We start from the raw sequence: 21,740 nt of genomic DNA on the forward strand, positions 1-21,740 counted from the left end.
CCCGAAGGCAGGAGGGAAGGTGAGAGGCAGATGGGCTCCAGAAGAGCGAGGAGTGCTTGGCCAGCACCAGGGACACAGGCTTAGAGACCACGCCAGCATGACACAAAGAAACTGCCGGGGCCTGGCTAGAGTTTTGTGGGATTTTTATTATTTTTTTTTATTATTTTTGTGTTTTTGTTGGGTTTGTTTTTTGTTTTTTTTGTTTTGTTTTGTTTTTATACAGGCTAGCGTTGTACCCTTTGCTAAAGCTGCTGATTCTGCCACATAAACTAGAACAGAAAATTTCTCAGAAATTAAGTCGGTTCCCCTCCTTGTTAACTCCCTGCCTGCCTCCCAACCGGACACCCCTCTGGACTGGTGTGTGCAGAAAATATCCCCTTGTACAAAGTCTGACGTGCAGCTACACTGGTCTGACCGAGGAATGAAGAAGCCGAAGAGTCCATTGAACAATTGGATTATCTTTTCTTTTTTTTTTTTTTTCTTTTCTTCCCTGTACAACGTGGCCTGACGTGGAGTTCGGTCCACCCAGGGCAGCGAGTTAACCGTAGAGATCGTCGTCGTTGTCTTCGCTGTACACGTTGCCCCCGCTGCCGCCTCCTGTGCCTTGGCTGGGACCGGCGCCGCCCTGGTTGCCCGAGGGGAACCTGTGTGCAAGGGGTGCAGGAGAAGAGAGAAGAGATGACCTTCAGAAGCCTCAGAGACACCTCCTCCCTCCAGACCAACATCCCACCCATATATAGGACAGGCAGGAGAAAGGGGTTGAAGCCCGTCAGGCTGGTGTTACAGGGGAGAAAGGGCTGATGGGCTTCAGGAGGGCTAATGGAGTGGCTACAACCGACCTGCAGCATGGCCTACACCCACCACGCTGTCTACCAGCTGCTGTAGGCGCTGGGGAGAACAGGCGCAGCAGGAGAGGGGTCTGTCACCCAGAATCTGGCAGAAAGCTGGGCAGGTGGCCCTGCTATGGCTCTCCCCACCCTTACCTGAAGCTGCCGAAGCCGCGGCTCTGCTGTAGGGTCTGTGCAAACATCTCGTATTTCCTGATGTCGTTGTCACTGACCGAGCGGCGAGCGAAGCGCATGGCCTCCTCAAAGTGGTCACGGCGGATCTCAGGAACCGGGTCATCCTCCTCCACTTCCTGCAGCGGGGACAGAGGACCTGGGTGAGCTCCATCACAGAGTTCTGTAGCCCAATGGCCACCCACAGCCTTCCCCTCCAGGCCAGGATGCTCCAGCACCCGCCAAGGCAGGGGCTGGAGATGGATGCTGGGGCAAGACGGTGGGTCAGGGCCACTCGTCCCCACCCGAGGATTATGGAGAGGAACACATGACACCTCAACTACCCCAGGGGGGAGAGGACCAGGTGCCCCACTCACCATGGCGGAAGGGTTGGTTTGCCTCTCACGCTCTCGCCTGATCTCGCTCTCGATGGACTCACGGATGGCCAGCTTGCAGGCACGCTGGCAAATTTCTGTCAGGTCAGCCCCCGAGAAGCCATTGGTCATCTTGGCTAGGAAATCCAGGTCAACATCCTAGTGGAAGAAGAAGACAAGAGGCCTCTCCTTAACACCTTACAGCCCCAGGTGACGCAGAGGTGTCTTCAGACCCCATGGTACCAAGGTGCTGCCGCGACTTTGCCCAGTTTTGGAAGGATCTGCTGTTAAAGTTCTTGTTTCTGGGAAAATTTAACCCCACAGGAAGGCAGACCACGCTCCCCACGTATCAAGAAGTTGTGAAGCAGCTGAAAATGCCTCTGCACTTGTGGATTTAGGATTCCCTCACGCCTGAGAATTAGGAGTCAAATGAAACTGTTTGACTGGAAATGGAGATGGGGCACAGCCAGACCAAGAAAACCAACCTCCTCCTCCTCAACTGAGGGGGCAGTACTGCAGTCTCCTTTGAAGCTTTCCTTCCCAACAGTACCTAAAAAGCTAAGTTTGGCACAAAAAGGCTCGAGCTCTCACCGGACATCTGCTTTTCTCTGACTATCAGCTGCATTATTGCTGCTCCCTAAGCAAGGGACGCAGCCCTTGCCTGGAACAAGGTTCTGCAACAATTAGCTGCAGCGCTTCCTCTTCAATCTTCCTTTCCCACCCCCGTGTTCTACATTTACTTTTCTTTCAGAGTACAAGAATCGTTTCCACCTTGCCTTAACAGGCTTTCCTGTTCCCACACCGTGGGCAGGACTCCACAACGTGACAACGACGTGACAAAGACCCACAGTGCTCACACCCAGCTTCAGTGACACCCAGCCTACGAGCTCAGGCCTCCCCCTACCTCTTCATTTCCACCCTTCAGGGACTGAAGGCTTCCCAGCTCCGTACCCCACGGTGCAGCCACCAGCCCTCTGTTCTGTTCCCAGCTTGTGAGGAGCACACGCAGCACACAGTCAGGGTGCAGGTCCTACCTTGGCAACTGGTGATTTCCTCAGGTTGGCTTTGAGGATAGCAACCCGGGACTTCTCGTCAGGCAGGGGGATGTAGATGAGCTGATCCAGGCGGCCGGGGCGCAAGATGGCTGGGTCGATGATGTCTGGCCTGTTGGTGGCACCGATGATGAAGACGTTCTTCTTGGTGGACATGCCGTCCATCTCTGTCAGGATCTGGTTGATGACACGGTCTGCGGCACCACCGCCGTCGCCGATATTCCCACCTCGAGCCTTTGCAATGGAGTCCAGCTCATCAAAGAAGAGCACGCAAGGGGCTGCTTGGCGGGCCTGCAAGAAGCAAACGGGAACAGTTACTCCATGTTAATACCACGTGATGAGGAGCACATTGATTTCACACTAAGCCTCCCCTACCTTTAATCAGCTAAGAGGAGGACCAGAGCACTGCTGCTGCAAAGAGATCTTGGAGGAGCTGCTCCGGAGCAGCCTCCTGCCACACAAACCCTCAATTAAATTCTCCTCCACAACAAGCTGATTTTCCCCAGAGTTGGGAGCCTTGTGAACCAGGCTGAAGGGTGGTAACTCCCATGCCTGGAGACAAAGCTGGAGTCAATTTGCCTGGACTAGAAGTCTTCCTGCAGGACCTGGGGATGTCACTTGGTTATTTAGGCACTCAAGTATTAGGAGTTGAAATACATCCAATGGAAGGGGGAAATCAATTGTTGTCTTCAGCTACCTAATGGGGAGTTACAGGAAAACTAGTACAGGAAAATGGAGCCAGATCTTTCTTTGAGGTGTGCAGTGAAAGGATGACAGATGACAGGCAGACAGCTGCAAAGAAACTTCCAGTTAGAAACAAGGAAAAAAAAACTCTTCACAGTGAGAGAGCTCACACACTAGCACACAGGCCCAGAGAGGCCAGGGATTCTCCACCCTTAGCACGTGTTCAGAAGACAAGGCACAGAGCAACCTGAACAAATCACAGAATCATACAGAATGCTTAGAGTTGGAAGGGACCTTAAAGATCATCGAGTTCCAACCCCCCCGCCATGGGCAGGGACACCTCCCACCAGACCAGGTTGCTCAAAGCCCCATCCAGCCTGGCCTTGAACACCTCCAGGCATGGGGCATCCACAGCTTCTCTGGGCAACCTGTTCTAGTGTCTCACCACCCTCACAGTAAAGAATTTTTTTCTGGTGTCTAATCTAAATCTCCCCTCTTTCAGTTTAAAACCATTACCCCTCATCCTGTCGCTACACTTCCTGACACAGAGTCCCTCTCCAGCTCTCCTGTAGGCTCCCTTCAGATACTGGAAGGCTGCTATAAGGTCTTCCCGGAGCCTTCTCTTCTCCAAGCTATTACCCTTCTCTGGACAAACAGCTGGACTAGATGGCCTCTGAGGTTTCTTCCCAACCTAAATTTTTCTCTCTCACTCTCCTTCCAACTTTGTTCTATCGGCATGTTCCCTGCCCACAAGAGTGAAGATTTCCAGCATAATCTATGCAGATACCTTCTGGGACAGGAGGCAACACTATCTAAAGGGAAACTGGGCAGTAGGAGTGAGCTCCTTTCTAATCCATGTATATTGTAGGACAAGAACCCACAGGATGTTTTAAAAATCTGTAGATGGTGACAGTTAATGAGGTGTCAAGGAAAGCTTTCAGGGATGTGGAGGATATCTGTGCCGCCCTAATGTGAGCCACACTGCTTAGGCCCTGGGGCATTTATCATCCTGTATCAACAGATGCACATTGCAGCCAGAGAAAACAGTTTAAATCGTTATGTTGCCGAAGAGGACACATCTCCTTACATCAGGAAAGCAGTCCCTGCTCTCAGTGCAAGAGGGGAAAACGCAAGACATCAACAAGAACCAGGCCAGTAAGAAAGATGCAGTGAGGACAAAGTTCTGGGGGTACCTCAGCACAAACACAGCACAGGCAGTAGAAGAGACTCTTACCTTGTCAAAGATCTCGCGCACGTTGGCTTCAGACTCGCCAAACCACATGGTGAGCAATTCTGGCCCCTTGATGGAAATGAAGTTTGCCTGGCATTCATTGGCAATGGCTTTGGCCAGCAGTGTCTTACCACAACCAGGTGGCCCATAGAAGAGAACCCCTTTTGATGGGGTCATACCAAATTTGAGGAACTTGTCTGGGTGCTCCACAGGATACTGAAGGAGAACAACACAAACAAACAAACAAAAACCTCTCATGATGAGTCAGAAAAGGCTCTTGCCTTAGAATCACAGAACGGTTTGGGTGGCAAGGGAACTTCACAGATCATCTGTCAAACCCCTCTGCCATGGGTAGGGTCAGTTTTGTTTTTCCTCCTATCAGAAACACAGTACCTGAGATTTCTGGTGGGTTAAACACAAGATCCTGACAACACGGTGCCACTGGAGACTGTTTTGAAATGCACCACAGCTAAACTGGAAAGCTGCCTTAAACAACCTATTCACCTCTAAGAACTAAACACCAGTTCAGGTAGTTTTCCAGCACACTTAACCCCAACTTCACTCTGCCCTGCAGAAGCAAAAGGGAACAGCTCATTATCTAACCGATTTGCTGTGCTCTCCAGAGACAGGCAAAGTGTCTGATGTGAGCATTTATCCTCAGCATCGAGGTCAGAGATAGGCGGTGATTTTAACATCAGAAAATTAGACTGAAAATTAGGTTCTTTTATTCACAAGACAGGATGTTTCTACAGTGCCAACTGAAAGCAGGAACATTATCAAAATCAAGCCAGCCTAATGCAGCCACCAGGAGTTTCTGGAGGCCATTCATGACTTTTTGTCCCAGACTTTCCCTCCATAGAAGGCTTCACAATTACTTTTAACCCGCCCCCGTGCTAATGCTGATGGAAGCCCTTCAGAGGCTCTGAGAATCTTCATCCACTTTATGGTATATAAAGCCAACACATAAGAGGATTCTCAGCAGTGGTGCCACTGCTGGCCTCCATGTAAAAGCAGCAAAACTGCTGCTGTTTCTGCAAGTACCACAACACCCACCCAAGATGACACTGCAGACTCAGCTGAGGAAAGCCTGATGCTGCTTCCCAGCACCTTCCTCTCCAAGTTCACTAAGGTGGAACAGCATGGTGTTCTTACTCCATTACAAACAAATACCATAAAAATCTCTGCATTTACTCTGTTCAGAGCCCAAATGGGAATCTGAAACTGTTTCTGGATTTTATTATTATAAGAATATTTCAAGGTGACTAGGCAAAAATCTGTTGGAATCCCTTACCTGTACAAGCTCCTGGAGTTCTCTCTTTACATCTTCTAGACCACCAATATCTTCCCAGGTAACTTGTGGCACCTCCACCACAGTCTCCCGAAGAGCAGAAGGGTTGCTCTGGCTCAGAGCCCACTATTGTTGGAAAAAAGGGTGTTATATGAATTCTGACACATTAGGTTAGAATAGCAAGTTCTAACACACTTGCTTCAGATAAGCAATTAGACTTTGCACCCAGAAGAAAGAGGGGTACTCCTGCATTACCCTGAAGTCATCCATGGTCACAGCCAGCGAGTTCATCACTTCAGCATCAATGGTTTCATCTTCTAGGTCTATGAGATCCATCTTCTTTCTGATAGCCTGAAGAGCAGCTTCTGAGCAAAGAGCAGCCAAGTCAGCACCAACATGGCCATGGGTCTCGTTTGCCACCTGAAAGCAGAGCACTGACTATGACTCACAGGGATACAAGCAAGCGCTCCACAAGGGCAATGCACGCTCTGGTCACTCACTGGGAAGCACAACAAAGCTCTGGATGACAGGAACATCAGTGCCTTGCAGGGCATTCAAGACAAGTGCTACCACATATTTAACAGGCAAAGACACTGCTGTTCCACCTCCTACTTGAGATCAAAGCTGCAGTAGTAATTTTGACGGTGTGCGCAATGCTAACCCCAAGGACTGCAGTTCTTCACTCGGGACAGAGATTGTGAGAAACATCCAGGTTACACGTGGTATCCAGTGTCCCCACAATGCTCAACCAGATCTGTGTGAGCTCCTCCAGGCTTGCTTTGCTTTTAAAGAGAATGCCATGGAAAGCAAACCCAGAAGGACAGCGGCAAGGCACTTCCAGACTGGAGTGATACACATTTGTTTCGCTTAGCCATGCCTTTCTTAACTAGTGAGGATTTTTGGTCACTGGTAAACTACTCAGAAGAAAGTTCAGAGATCACTCACTGACCCAGTTTCACACTGTCCTAAATGAGCAACTACATCTATGCGACCAAACCTTAAGAACTCTTCCACTACAGAACAGAGCACCAGGAACGCCTGTTTGCAGAGACAAGCTTTCCTCATAGCACATCACTCACCTGTTCCAGATCCACATCATCAGCCAGTTTCATATTTTTCGTGTGGATCTGCAGGATCTCCAGGCGCCCGGTGGCATCTGGGATACCGATATCCACCTCTCTGTCAAAACGACCTGGGGAGTAGAAAACACAGGATGAGCTGCTGAGTCTGCGAACCAGAGGAGCTGCAGTTGCTGCCTTCCTCTGAACAACACCATGACAAGCCACAAACACATACAATTTCAGAAATTGCCAGAACTTTGGGTTTCTCTGCAGCATCTGCCAGCACAGAAACAGAGTCAGATCAGAGGAGGAAAGGCCTAAGCCACTCAGGGAAAGTGAGACTATTGTATTAACTGGAGTTCAAGATTATACAACATAAGACGATTGCTGGTTTAGGAACTTTTTCTGAGCCTCATTTTTAGGAAAATACACTGCCTTGAACTAACATACCACGACATTTTTGTTTATTTCTATCTTTATGTACTCATCACAAGGGTCTGCAAATACTGAAAGATATACTTTTTCTAAACTTTCAGAGCAGTAGCCAAGTCGTGAAAAACATGAATTGCCTCAGTATCTGGAGAGGCAGGAAACCTAGGTATTACTGCAATATTAGCTAACGTACATACACCTATCACTTGCCCCTAGCCAGAGATGTGCATTCAAATGCCTTGCTACACATTTAAGAGGCCATTCTCCCCTGTACACTTGACTAGTTTCCTATTTCAGAGCTGGGCATACACCAGACATTCACCCGCACTGCAAGGTTTCAAAAACCTGCACCTCTGAAATGAATTCTCATCAGTAAAAGTAAGAGAAATCAGACAATTAAGAGCCTTCTGCACCGAAGGCACGAATATCCCTTTAAGCATTTATTCCTTCACTGTGTCCTGAAATAGCTTCACCTAATAGAGGCTAGCACACTTTTCCACTTCAAAGCATTTTTTTGTTTCTACAAGTTCTAACCTAATAGGGCACAGAAAATGATACCCAAGGCTGGAAGCCAAGTAATGAATTTCAAACAAGCAGCTGGAGACACGTCAATAGTTTATGTAACACACAGAAGAGGTTTAGTATTAATTTCTGCTCAATCCTTCCAATCCTGTAACAAAGTATGTGATACAGAAGGAGAGCGGGGTGGTGGTTACCGAATCTCCTGAGTGCTGGGTCAATGCTGTTGGGTCTGTTGGTAGCTGCCATGACGATCACGTGCGCTCTCTGCTTCAGTCCGTCCATCAGAGTCAACAGCTGAGACACTATGCGACGTTCCACCTCCCCGTGTGTCTGTGGAGAGGGAAAGCAGCCATCAGACCAAAAGCTCTACGACACAGCACAGGAGCTACTACTGCACCAGAGCAGACAGGTACGACAGCTGGGAACTGTTAAGAAACATCACAAACTATATCTGATTCTTCTCACGTCCAACTGAAACCAGGCATTAAGTTAAACATGGCTTTGCCCTGTAGTCAAAGGCAGAGATTCACAGCAGCTGCTACCAAAAAGGACGGACTTATCTTCTACAGGCTTTCTTTACCTTCTCTCTCTTAGGAGCAATGGCATCCAGCTCATCAATGAAGATGATGGCAGGAGCGTTCTTCTCTGCTTCTTCAAAGGCTTTCCTCAGGTTGCTCTCAGACTCACCAGCCAGCTTGCTCATGATCTCAGGACCTGAAAAACAGCAGCACTGTGGCACCCAGAAGAGAGGGAGCTAGCCCCAAGGCATGCAGCTGAGTTTTTTTAGTACAATGTTCACATGGGAGAATCTATCTCTCAAGCCAAAGCAAATACTATCAACTGAGTTTACTAAATTTGCAGCTGAACAGGCGAGAACAGCATGAGGAATTAGGTTCTATCATTATTCTGGTGTGGTTTTCGTTTATGCTAACAGAATGCAGCACTACTCAATGAGCTACCTTTAGCTGTCTCTTTCCTTACCCTATTTCACACTTGGTGAGCTTCTCTGTAATGTGCCTCAACACACTGTTAATGCCAGTCCTAGCTTGCAAGAGAAGCAATCAAATTATATGTGATGAATTACCAGGGTAGGGAAGGAAAAAGCTGTAAGATACTGAAGCTGTCTTTAGCTTACATTACACAGGTTTACATTTACCTCTATAAGATCCTATAAATGAGTTTAAAAACACACAAAAAAAAACCCAAAACGAAAAAAAACCCAAAACCAAATCTCATCTCCTCTCAAAAGAATGAAAAAAAAAATAAATAAGTATGTGTAAGCACATCAATCCCAGAAGGAATGACAGCATTCCCCTAAGATCTCCTACAATTGCTGAACACTAGTGCAGGATTACAGATGTATTCTGTTTTCACAGATTTTTCCATGATGCTGATGGGAGTGGTTATGAAGAGTGCACTTCTAAAAGATCCAAGGAAAAGAAACCTGACCCTCAGGAGTGCAAAGCTGACCGAAGCCCGCCAGCTGCAGAGCCACTGGTACTAGAGTGTTTCATTACAGGTAACTCACCAGCTCATACCAGCTCTGTCTACATCACTGCCAGCAGCTCCAGGCTTGGGACCAGCAGACGGAGAATGCACCACAAATTCTGACAACGTTATGTTTATTATGCAATACAAGTGTCTAAAGAAACGGCTGGCTCATTAGCATGCAGTAATAGCTTCCACACACTTAGGATATATATGACAAGGGCGACATATGGTTAAAACCAGCCCATTTACATCTGATATCTTGAGATACAAAGCCTTCCCTGCTGCTGGTCACTGCTATCCTGTACTACACACTTTTGCTATTGCCTTCATGGGTCTATGTGATTGACATCAACAGCAGAAAAGAACTCATTCAGTACAAATGTTTAGTTATTCCAGCACTGACTGTAAAATGGGACAGAAAAGCAGCAAGGAAAACTCAGAATTTGGTCCTTACTGGACATAGACTAGTAACCATCTCAGCTGCTACAGGCGACAGTCATCAGCAGGAGGTTCTGCCACTTGTAGCTAAGTCCCAAGGTACTCATTAAAGCTTTCAGCAAAGTTCCTCCCAATTAATGTTACGTGAAACAAAACAGGTCTTGCGCTTTCCTTAAGGGGAAAGAGAAACCCACAGCAGACAAGCTGCTTTTATGAATGGAACATGGTGACAGCAACTAGAACAAATGTCCTGCACCCATATACTTTGAGAAATCTCAGCTCTTCACTACCAGCTCTGCCCTCACCAACAGAAATGAAGACCCAGACAGACTCCAAGTTCCTGCATCACAGAGCTGTCTTCCAACCACCCTGCTACAACACAATCAAGCTTAAGGGAAGTGCCACTACAGATGCTTCCATACAAACAGTCTGGAAATGTCCCCAGAGGCACACTTGAAAGAGGTAAGGAAGGATGTCAGGGAGACAACGTGGCTCTACAAGTCCTGTTAACACCATTCGATGGATGAATGAGCACACAGCAGATCTGGGGCCAAAGCAGCCACAAAACTTACCGTTGATCAGGAAGAAGAAAGCCCCTGTTTCGTTGGCCACCGCTCGGGCAATCAGTGTTTTACCAGTGCCAGGAGGACCGTACAGCAGGATCCCACGTGGAGGCTGAGCACAAAGGCAAGGGATTTAGGTGGTGAGCTAGTATCTGAATGCCTAAGTAGCTTCACAGCAAAATTGTAAGCATTTCATAAAGCCAGTCCGACATTGCGATCCAAACTCATGTAACAGCTGCCATCCCAGGATTGCTATCAACACCCTTACTACTTTGCATGGCACACAAACAAAAACCTTGCCAGTAACTGACAGGGCTGATTCAAAGCATCACTCCACTTTACAAGCTGCCATACTACAATCTGTGTCCAGAACATGTAAGGAATCGCTTTCCTAACACCAGCATTAAAGAAATCCCCACAAATTACTTATTGCCCCTCCCAACGCCTGATAAACCTCTGAGATCAAGAGCTGTCTGCAAGGGCAAGCCCACTCATCCACACGGGGACCTACCTTCACCCCAATGGCCTTGAAGAGCGCAGGGTGTCGGAGTGGAAGTTCCACCATCTCTTTGATTTGAGCCAGCTGCTTCCGGCAGCCACCAATGTCATCATAGCCCACTTCGTTCAGTGACTCCTCTTCATCCTATCCGGAAGGAAGTATATTAAACATGTGAGCGAAAACAATAGCTCAACCACCCCTCCCAGTCTACAGAAGCCAGGAATCCGGGTTTTTGCTCACAGCCATTTCTTTGCTGTCTTGAGATTCTCACTTTCAAGTCTTCCTGGTGTCTCCTATTGTTGTTTCGTAGCTCTGCTCTCCCAGATGTACAAAGGGAATTGCATGCACGTACCTAGACCTCACTGAAGACCACTTTCTTGAATGGCAGCCTCTGCTGCCAAGTTCTCTACAGACTTTAGTGCAAAACAAGCTCTGTGACCCTCTGGTGGCTAACAAAGATAGCATCAGACAACGAAGCTCAGTAGAAAATATACTTAGTCCTTAAACTGTGATATCTCTTAACTACTTGACATATTCTAGCTATCACATAGTTCTCAGACATAGAGTTGTCTTTAGGATTGACGCAAATTAAGAGAGAACGTTAAGATGCAGACAGGCAGGTAAGATCAACTGCAGTCAACTCTTCCAGTAGAGCTCTACAGCATCCATTCATTTAGCTGCCCAGATCTCTGCTGGCCTTAGTTATCTGCAACAGTAGGCCGCACTAAAATAATAAAATAACACAGCTTGGAATCTCAGAGGGGCTACGTCCAAGCCCCACAAACAAGAACAACTACCTCAAGCAGGTCATTCAGGATCTGGCCCCATCAAGCACTGAAGGTCTCCAGGTTTGGAGGTGCCTGCCCTCTGGGCCCTACTCCAGGGCTGGGGGAGAGCTTTATCCTAGTATCTACTGGGAATTTCCCTTGATCCAGCTTAGGTCACTGCCTCTCAGTCCTGTCCCAGGGCACAGCTCTCAGAAGAGCCTGGTTACAAACCCCTTCCTGTCAGGCAGCTGCCAGTAAGCCTGTCCTTTTTGCCTTCCCTTCTTCAGCCTCCACCACCCCACTCTCACAGACTCTCCTCATTCATTCTGACCTCCAGCTGACCACCATTTTGGTGGCTTTGGCTGAACTTTCCCCCCATCTGTCTCTACTGTGTCCTAAGAACCCAAACTGGACTCCTCTGGTGCCCAGACATAGTCTCCCAAGTGTCACATGGAGAGGAATTTTTCAGAACGCAGCTAACTACAAACCAGCACTCATATGGATTTGCAAGCACTTTATGCAACCACCTTAGCTCACATCTCTGAGACTTCCTACTTCTTAATACTACAGTGACCAAGACCTTACAGGGAAGCCACTCAGACTGCCTCAAGATGGGGATGCTCAAGGCTATCAAGGCTAGATACGTTAAAGGACTGGGGAATTTATTTATTTTTTTTTTTTAATCAACCATTCTGAGGTTTCAAATTTCTCATTGAAAAAGAACTAATGGCTTTCTTTTCAGGTGGCATGAAATTTAGCAACTTTGTAAGCTCTCCCTGCAATGGATCAAGGGAACTTTGGAATTAAAAGACGCATCTAAATCCAGCATGAGTTATCTGGAAGCAGATGCAAAACCAGCTGCTACCAAAATACAGCAATTCGTCAGCAAACCTACGCACTGGCGCTATCTCAGCATATGAGGAAGGACACTGGGAGCACATTTCTCTGACTACCTTCAGCAGCAGCTCATTTCCTGAAAATGGAGTTTCTAACCATTACATTCAATGTACAAAATGCCAGAACGTGAGCTGCAAACACTGCTGCTCTCAAGAACTGTCACAGAAGCAGATTTCAGACAGAGGGGATTCAGCAGGAGAACCCCATGGCAGGATTCTACTCACCTCTCGTTTGATGGGCTCTCCTTCACAATGGATGACCGTGTCTGGAGCCACTATGCAGTACGGGCTTGGGTCTGTCTCCACCACTTTGAACTCCACTGCACGCATCCCTCCACGCACCAAGAAGATGTCACCTGCAAAAGCACGTATTTTAGTGGCCTGCTGCAAAATGTTGACCCTTCTACCACCAGCAGCCCCAGAGGACCAAGGAAGTGAGCTACACAGGCACACACTGCTGGCATTTCTAACATTGCCCTGCTTTTTAAACTGCAAGGCTGAATGTACTGTGACTACTCGGGCCCTGTTTAGATCTACAGCAGTTTAAGTTCTCAAATTTCATCCAGTAACAAACAGCAAACAATAGAAAATAATACTCTGCTTAAATACAAAACACAGAGGCAAGGAATCACATTTCTTTTCCATTCAGTTTCAATTTAACACTTCTAAAACAGGCAAAAAGCCTGAACTTCATAAAAATTCATTTTGAAGTTATTATAACTAGTTGTTACTAGTTATAGCTGGCTGTCTCCAGAAGCAGAATAGTATTTAATACTGCACTAGGATTCCTGGCTAAACTGGGCTACAGAAGCTGAATAACTTCAACCTGTGTTTGTACTGTATTAGGACCTATTTGTTCCAGCATAAGTGCTACTAGCACAAGTCTGAAAGTGTATTTAGTTTTCTAAGCACTCTCCCAATTATTAATCAAATTACTTTGAAGAAGTGAATTTAGTCAGGGTGCCAGCTGGTATATCCAACCAATTGATTAATACATGGGCAACTACCAAATCCCATTACGTGGTAGTAACTTAGTTTAATGAGATTTTCTCCTGTGTTCTACCTAAGCCTTTTCTGATGCTCTCCTATCTCATGTAGCAAAAACACGCAGGAGAACTACCAAGCTGCTGCACCAGCCAGCAGCAGCAATCATCCTTTCTTCTGAAGATCAGGAAAAAATTCAATCAGCACCAGCAAAACCTCACTCTACAGATGTCAGTCCAATGCTTCGTGGAAATCTGTGCAAGCTCCTAGAAATTCTCTTTTTTCAGTCCCAGGAGTAGCTCACACTGGCTGCCATCAGGACTTCAATAACAGGCACTATTACCTTTCCTGATGGGTCTGTATGCTTCCAGGAAGTATGGCTTGAGATAGACCTCAAACAGATTCCCCGTGATCCCTTCTACCGTGTCATCAATTGGCAGCACATGGATACGTTTGCCATATTTCACATCCGGGCAAGGCTGGATGCTGCAACAGAAGAAAACTCCAGTTAGCCACAACTCTCTGGACTTGCATGGAAAAGGCAGTGATGCCCCTTCCCAGGCCAGCACAAATGCCAGGAAGGACCCTCCAAAGCCCTGGTGAGACTTCTCATCTGCGTAAGAACATTTCAATACTGACAAGGCAAAAATCACGCCCATCAAGGGACAGTCTTTGCAACATACACTTTTCTTCACTCCTCTCAGCCCTGTCCAAGACTGCTGGGGAGTTTCATACTTTCTTCCTACCCCCTGCTCTTCTGCAGCCCCCCTCAACACTCCTGAAGCGTATTCACAAGTTACTGAAGACCTGTGAGAGTCATGAGCTAGCTTTTGGTTCGACAAGGAGCTACTGCTGAACCAACTGCAAGGGAAAAGGAGCTGGGGGAACCTCTTTGTTCCTTCCTCACTCTCTCATAACATACTACAAAGAGCCCTCATTGCTGATAATCCTGATTCTGAGCAAAGGCTCTCACAACACCAGCCAGGTTAACCAGCTGTGGGAAAGTAACGGAAGATTGGTGAGGAGGACTGTAAATAGGCTCAACTGAGTCTCATGTGGGGTGCTGGAAAACACATCTATCACACTAATTGTTGCTGAGTTTTGTGTGCTCAACAAGTAGAACACCTGCACTTAGACAACATAGTCCTGGGATGAACTCAGGGGCACCTTATCAAAAACACGCCTGGGATTCCTGCCCTGCTGTTGAAAAGATCAAAGCACAGCAGAAAACTGCCTGCCTGAATCCTCGAAATTACAGGCCCAAACAGCAGGTGGAGGCTCTCTTGCTCCCTCACTCCCTTGCTAACAAGGACTCTCGTGCTATTAAGGACTCTTGCTCCGCGGTGCCTGCATCCCCTGCTTGCCTGCTTCTGCCTGGGTGCTGCTTCAGAGGTTCCCCAATCTGTGAGGCATTGAGATTGAATTTGTTCTTTGCCCTTAATCCATGGTTTTGTGGTTGTTCCTGTGTCCTGCCTGCATCGGCTCACACACCAGCTTACAGCCAGGTGTCTGTCAGTCCCACTTTGTGGAGGCTGGCGTTTAAGTCTGAAGGCTCTTTCCCCCTTTTTTAAGTAAACACTTCAGCTATTATTTTACAGTCTACTGTGGCAATAGCTCAAAAGTATCAAGCTGCAGCAGAAAGTTCAGCCTGGCTTTGCCAGCAAAGAAAAGACAATGTGGGACTGCAGCTGAGCATGTGACACTTCATACGTGACTTTGCTCAAGACTCTTAACAGATTCTTCTACCACACGCTTTACAGAGCAGACACAGCAGAAAGGCAAACAAAAAGACAGACTGCCCCAGAAGAACAGTTGACAGACCACAAGCAGGAAGGGAGTAGTGCATGAATCTGCATTTTGGCAGAAACCAGGCCACAGAAAGCAACCCAAAAAGCAGCTAAACATCAGCAAGAAAACTTCCGAGGGCAAGAGGTGTGAAGATTCTCTGACCCATGCAACAAAGCTATGACAATTGGTAACACATCTGGAAGGCTGAGAACCACTACGGACACAGCCCCAGCAGAGAAGGGGAGAGCACAGACTGAACTGTCACACTAGAAATGACTCGGCAGTAACCCCACATCAGGTTAAAGTCAGGATTTACCTTTATTTAAATTTACAGACTCAAAGCACTGCTCTGTTCCAACAACAGCAGTGTTTAAACACCACTTGCATTTTCTAGTGGTAGAGGTATAGGTGGAACGGCCTCATTTTTCTCCTCTACCAAGTTTGTACAAAACACATTTTTCATTTCAAGACTTCTCCAGATATCACCCAAGGAAGTCTAGTGTGAGAAACCAGGCTCCAATTTTCTCTGAACATGCAGGATAAGAAAAATTTGCAAGTTCATCTGACAATGTAAATTTGGGAAGGTGATTGTGACAACAGTGGGATAACTGAAGTACTCAATTTAATAGCAAGACCTGGGCTTGCAAAAGAGACTCCAAGGATCTTTAGCATAATTTTTTAGTATTAACCTGAATACGTATACAGCCAGAAACACATGCAAAAGTAAGCAAAGATCCCCGATATAAGACAAAGACTTCAACACATTTCTGTGATCTGCTCCAGAAGACGTAAGCATTCCTCCTGCAGATCCTGCCTCTCTGCTACTGACTCACTCAACTCAGCGCCAGCACACAAATTATTTAGGCAACTCAGGGACACGCAACAGTTAGCAAACGAGTCCTCACCTGATCACATCACCCAGGCGCACTCTCAGGTTGTTGCGAACAACCCTATTCATGCGAATCTTCTCATCTGAGCAGGTATCATCTGACAGAACAATGCAGACTGCTTCTCTCCTCTTCTTCCCTTTTAGCAGAACAGTGTCTCCTCTGAACAGCTGCAACTCGTCCATTTTTGCCTGTAAACAGTAACAGCATTAGAACAAGCTTTTGACAAAAAAAGAATCTGAGCATTTAAAGGAGTTACTCGACTTTGGAGAATTACAACTCGGAAGCGATGTACTAAATCCATAAGGACAGAGGCTCCCACTACACTGGTCAAGAGCTAATCCGGAAGCCAGGCTAAATGCACAAGTTCAAGTGAATCCTACAAACTGAGAATCAAAACACATTTTGTCATGGAAGAGTGTTAGGAAACAAGACAACCCATCCTGACTCCTAACAGCTAACAAATACTTAGACTCACCTTGCAAAGTTACATTTCAAGTTAATACGCGGCAACAGCTCACTAATTACCAGGTTAAATGCTCTACTTTTATACATGACGCACCTGGGACAGTGACACAACACTGTTGTCTTCATTGATGGCTTCATCAACAATTAACCGATTGGGCCTGTTCTTCTGCTTCAGAATAGCAGTTGATAAGTCATCCGCTTTAGAACTGGCAAAGAAAACAGAAGTTATGAGGCTGAGTGATCCTGCGCCCCACTTTCCAGCCACCCCCGTTTTCATCTCCATTTTCTACAGGTTTCATTGTTGTCTTGTCTTTTAGAAACCATACTTGTGCGTAAGAGAAAGAACACTTTTCCTAGGCACCAGCTGCAGCAGTTCAAAGTACAATGTTTTCTGCCAGTAAATATAACTACTTTACTAGCCTCAAATGGAAATAGCTGCAAAGCTATCTATGAAAAGAAGTGGTCTGTGAGATGTTGCTGACTGTAAGATGTTTTTCCTAAAAGAATTAGTCAGACTCATCTGAAATCACATGTAACCACTGCCATCGAAACAAAAGTTCAAGTCTATTTGGTGTCAAATCCCAGATAAATAGGGGAATTAAAGGACAATGCTGCAGCTCCCCTGACAGGAAGAGTTGTAAGAGTTTAGCCTGTCGAGGCCTATTAGTTAAACCTAGCAAGCCAGTAGAAATATTCAAGTGCTCATGAAAAACGGGGTTTTCTTTTTAGGATATAAGCACCTTTCACAGGAGTCACTGCAGCTCTAGCCCACTACCCCACAACAATTACGACAGACAATTTGCTTGACTTGACAAAATGGAGCATCAAACAGCAAAGAAATGGAAGAAAGGCAGATTAAGTAATTTCCTTCAAAATCTAATTCACAGTAAATAATTCACTCTGTGAAAGAAATATGAATTTGAACCAACTGATTCCCGGGGACCTCTTGGAAGCTGCCACAACAGCAGCAGACTGTTGTAACTCCCCTTGGTGGGTGCCTGATTACTTTCTCCAAGTATTCCAGATGTGCCTGAGACTAAGGTCGGAACAGAAAACTTTGCACGAGTTGTTTTGATTCTGACAAAGAAAGGAAAGTCTTCCTTTGTCCTGAGCAAGCAGCAAGCACCGGCAAAGAGTTGGGAGCTTTGTGCGCAGAGGTGTTGGCCATGCACTTTGGCTCCGTTTTGCTCTTTCAGGGACAAAATAACCAGAAGAAACCACTTGCGTGGAAGCGGCAGAGCAAGCAGCTACACAGCACAAACGCAGTCTGTGGCAGCAGAGTGTCACTCAGCATGCTTGCTGCGTTTTTAAAAGTACATCAGAGAGGACTCACATGCCTACAGTGTGATGTTACCCCTGGTCCCCCCAGCCCTCAAAACTGAGGCTTTTCCAAGTCAGACTATGTGGTGTTGGCTTCTTTCTCCAACATTTAAAAGAGGGAACAATACCAAGCAACCCTATGAGGGCAGACAGATTGTTTCCAAGAGGTTTTCAAGCTTCACATAAGCCCTGGTAGCACAGGAAACATGTTGGAAATGAGACACAACATTATTTTAAGTGAACAAAAGAAGAAGTTGTAAAACATGTCTTTCCTGGGCTGCCAGCACCGGGAAACTCGTGTTTTTCCACTCTTCATTAAAGAGTGCAAGAGGTAAGAAATCAACATCCATCTCTTTTAATGTGAGATGTTACAGATCCATTCTGTGAAGCCAAAAAGACACAAGAAAGTCTGCTGGATACATGCAGGAAGGAGCTCACGAACTCCATCTTCAACCTAAAATGTGGTGTTGGTAGAGTCCTAAAAGATCTGGGATTTCCAGGAAAACTGAGAGAGCAATAAGGAAACTGAACCAGGCCAGACAGGATCTTGTAGTTAAAACAGTGGATAAAATCAACAACCTATATATAAGGACTTTGCCTGGACACTGGAGATTAATTTAGCAGGTAGATTTTAAAATTTAAGCTAAGGGACACCAGAAAGAAACAATGCTCCTATTTAGCCTGTTCAAAATGTGAATGTAACTCACATCCCTCTGCATACGAGATGTGGATCCAAAGGCCTTTTGATAAAAAAAGTGCTGCCAGACTTTGGCTACATCAACTGTCACTGAAACTGTGCGGCTGTCCCTTGGAATTGCCCTGCAGCCTAAAACAGTCTGGGAGACAAGATAAAAATAAATGGAAGGGGAACTGGGAAGCAAGTGGAAGCTTTTGGACCAAAACTGTCAATAAACCAAAAGTTGTATAAATCTGGAAAGTAAGTTCATATAGCTCCTGACACACTGCAGCACTGAAGAGCACAGCAAAAAGTCCACTCGGTTTTGCTGAATGTGAGAAAAAAGTTTTAGTACAAAAGAACTGAATCTATAGTTTCTTAGGTCAGAAGGGAGGGCTGGATCAATGCTGTCAGTACATTACTGCACTTAAAGAAATCGAAAAGCTTGGAGGCATTAAAAATGGCATAAAAGTCTCCAAGAAACAGCATGGAAACATCTAAATGCACAGAATCAGCTTCAGTTATCTGCCCTGACAGTTCTGCAGATAAAGAAACAAAAGTGTTATGAAATTACATGTCAGCTACTGAGGAAAGTGATGTTATTTCCCCTACAGACGGGGTAAGGACTTAGAGAGCCAAATGCTACCCATCTTCCAGTAGCAATTTAGAATATTTGTTATCTTCAACATTTTCCTTCATTGGGGGTTCCTCATGCTGCAACCAAGATGATAGAGCAAAATATGTCTGTGCACCTCAACCATGCTCAGACTATCCCCAACATCTGGGCATCAGGGAAGGAGAGCCTGAATGGAAAACAGCAAGCAGGAAAGCCTAAGGCATGGGTTGGGGCTCTCTCCTGCCAACTTCCCTATGTGTGCTGGTAAACTTTGGCAAAGGGCAGGACAGACAGCTAACCTAGGTAATTTTTAAAGCTCCTCAATGACTTTCCCATCAGAGAGAGCCTGGTGCAAATCCTCTAGATCATATCCCCTACTCACCCCTTTTGTCAGCTCCCTCACACACTTCCCCTCTCGCTCCTTTCTTTCACTGACTCAACAAAAGAGATAAACTGAACACAAAACGTAGCTTTAGATCTGTTTGGGAATTAAAAGGTAATTCAAAGCCTGCATCAAGCCTGCCCTTAGACAGAGGCCAGAAGTGAGGACATAATCCCCAGTACAGCTAATGGCCAAGCTTGCTTATAAAGCACAAGACATCAATAAAATTGAAGTAAATATGTACTAGCCCTAATTACCAAAAATAAATGAGTCCCCAGCCCCCATTCTCAGCCGCCTTTTCTCTCTCAGTAAAGCAATCCAACAGCCCCATTTGACATAGGGAAGGAGTTGGGGGGGGTACTTTTTATCACTTACTTCATTTTTCTCTGTGTCAGAGCTCCCCTCATTCAGCACACGATAACGCCCAGAGGCTATGCATTATTGTGGATGGTAGCAAGAGCAGAAAGTAATTACCAATTAGCGATTCTTCTGAAAATGACTGCTAACCCTCAAAGCTCCACTGAAACTAGGGAACGAAGTTCTTCCTGCAAGTCTATGCTAAAATTATAGTGAGAAGGCACTGACTCAAACTGCACTGACTTCCAGCTGCAGTAATGAAAGTGAAAACAGTCATGCCTTCCGTATGCTGCTGTGCCTTTTTCATCAATATCCTCGTGAACTCGTTTCCAAGACAAAACCTGTTAGCAGCAGTTTCTTACCACCATGAACATCCACATTACAGACTGAACGGGTAGGTATTAAAAAAAACCAACTAAATATCCAAGAAACATTTTATCAACTGAAGGAAACGAGTGAGGTATTTGATGATTTCAGCCACTTTCCGGAACAGGACATGGCATTGAAGTGGTGACTTCATACCTGTGCTCGAGATGCCAAGTTCTCAAACAGTGTTTCAGACAGGCAGGCACACGAAAGCGAGATTCCCTTCAGAAACTGCACTCTCTTAGCTCTTGCAATCCTACTCGCTATGCTAAAGCACAGTTCAGCAAGATGGCTGCCAACAGCCCTGACCCAAAAATGGCAACTAAAAAGTAACTCCTTTCCAGTGGCAAAGTAACTTTTTTTGATTCTTTTGTGGTGAAACTAACTCGGCTAAAGTAGAAGTTTCTTTCTAAAGACACTGTTCATCTCAGCAAAATACGCCTTTGAGACTGTCACTTCCACCCCAAGCTCTACCCCGGACACTGAATTCTTGGCACACCTTGCTGGAAGTGACTCAGTAGGACTGAGATCTGAACTTCAGGATTCGCAAAAGAAAAGGTGAACATAAACAACAGATGCTCAAGAGACCAAAAGTGCCCCTGGCAAGGCCAAGAAAGTTACTTCAAGTGTTCTTAGGTTTGGGAAATTTTTCTTTAGGTTCTACTTTAACTCTTCTCAAAGGGCAACGAAGCGGCTTGCCTCTTCGGGCTGGGAGCCGAGAGACCACTATTACTCATTTTTGAGGAGCATGAAAGATGATCCTCAGCCTGGAACTCAAAACGGAGTGAGGCAAGACACCGGAGACGAAAATATAGCCGATTGCCTCAGCTGCCACGGAGGCCAGCCCCGGCACAACATGTCTGCCTCTGCTAATGCCAAGTCACTTACTAGCCCCGGCCCGAGGGCCGCCGCCGGGAGGGGGTCGGGACAGCCCTCTCACTCTCTCGGTGCCCCGCCAGCCATTCCGGGGCCTGGAAGACAAAGCCTTCCCTAGCTGAGGCCTAACCCAGGCGAGAGGGTCCGGGCCGCGCCGGGGCACGGCAGGCAGGCGGTCCCGGGCCGCAACCGGGGAGGCCCGGCTCGGGGGCGGCGGGGAGCGGCCGATCCCCTTTCCCGGCACCGCCTCCGCCTCCTCAGGCCCTCCGTGACACAGCGGGACGGTGGGACGGATCGGGCCCGCCGCCGCGCCGCGCTGAGGCGAGGTGAGGCGGGCTAGGCCGGGCCGGGCCCAACCGCCGCCACGGCGGGGCCTAGGCCGCGGCCTGCCGGCGGGGGGGCCCGCACTTACTCGGATCCCGAGGCCATGGCGCTGGGGGGGAAGGGGCGAGGGGAGGCGGGCGGCGGTGGCTCCTCAGGGCGGGCGGCGACGGCGGTCGGCGGGTCTCGGTCGGACAGCGGCGGCAGCAGCTCGGGGCGCTTCGCGCTGACTGAACCTCACAGCCGACTCATCGCAAGGGGGAAGCTCCGCCCCGCGCCGCCTCACCTGCCTAGCAACAGCGTGCGCTGACCAATGGGAAAATCCGCCCGGTGAGCGTCTCGGCCAATTGGAGGGGCGGAAACGGAGGAGACGAGGGCAGGGGTGGAAAGGAAAAAAAAAAAA

The 21,740-nt window shown here is 47.1% G+C and overlaps 1 protein-coding gene across 1 annotated transcript; it reads right to left on the minus strand.

Annotated features, from left to right (window-relative positions):
• Positions 1-212: 212 nt before the first annotated feature.
• On the minus strand, positions 213-21,597 carry VCP (valosin containing protein). The gene is made up of 17 exons (XM_014952512.1): positions 21,429-21,597; positions 16,518-16,629; positions 15,974-16,146; positions 13,624-13,766; positions 12,522-12,652; positions 10,646-10,777; positions 10,144-10,246; positions 8,223-8,356; positions 7,837-7,972; positions 6,707-6,819; positions 5,883-6,047; positions 5,631-5,753; positions 4,343-4,555; positions 2,407-2,715; positions 1,376-1,531; positions 984-1,138; positions 213-644 (listed from the first exon to the last, which is right to left on the minus strand). Exons 1-17 carry the CDS (start codon positions 21,443-21,445, stop codon positions 539-541), a joined length of 2,421 nt encoding a protein of 806 aa, XP_014807998.1. The 5' UTR covers positions 21,446-21,597; the 3' UTR covers positions 213-538.
• Positions 21,598-21,740: the final 143 nt, after the last annotated feature.

Source organism: Calidris pugnax, unplaced genomic scaffold (genome assembly GCF_001431845.1).
Source record: "Calidris pugnax isolate Ruff unplaced genomic scaffold, ASM143184v1 scaffold220, whole genome shotgun sequence".
Taxonomy (NCBI): Eukaryota; Metazoa; Chordata; class Aves; order Charadriiformes; family Scolopacidae; genus Calidris; species Calidris pugnax.

What these genes read in the sequence shown, in the direction of transcription:
- VCP (XM_014952512.1), bottom strand. An exon ending in CGCCTGGGTGATGTGATCAG is followed by an intron (nt 13,767 to 15,973) that starts GTGAGGACTCGT and finishes CTTCTGTTGCAG; the next exon opens with CATCCAGCCTTGCCCGGATG. An exon ending in ATACAGACCCATCAGGAAAG is followed by an intron (nt 12,653 to 13,623) that starts GTAATAGTGCCT and finishes GTGCTTTTGCAG; the next exon opens with GTGACATCTTCTTGGTGCGT.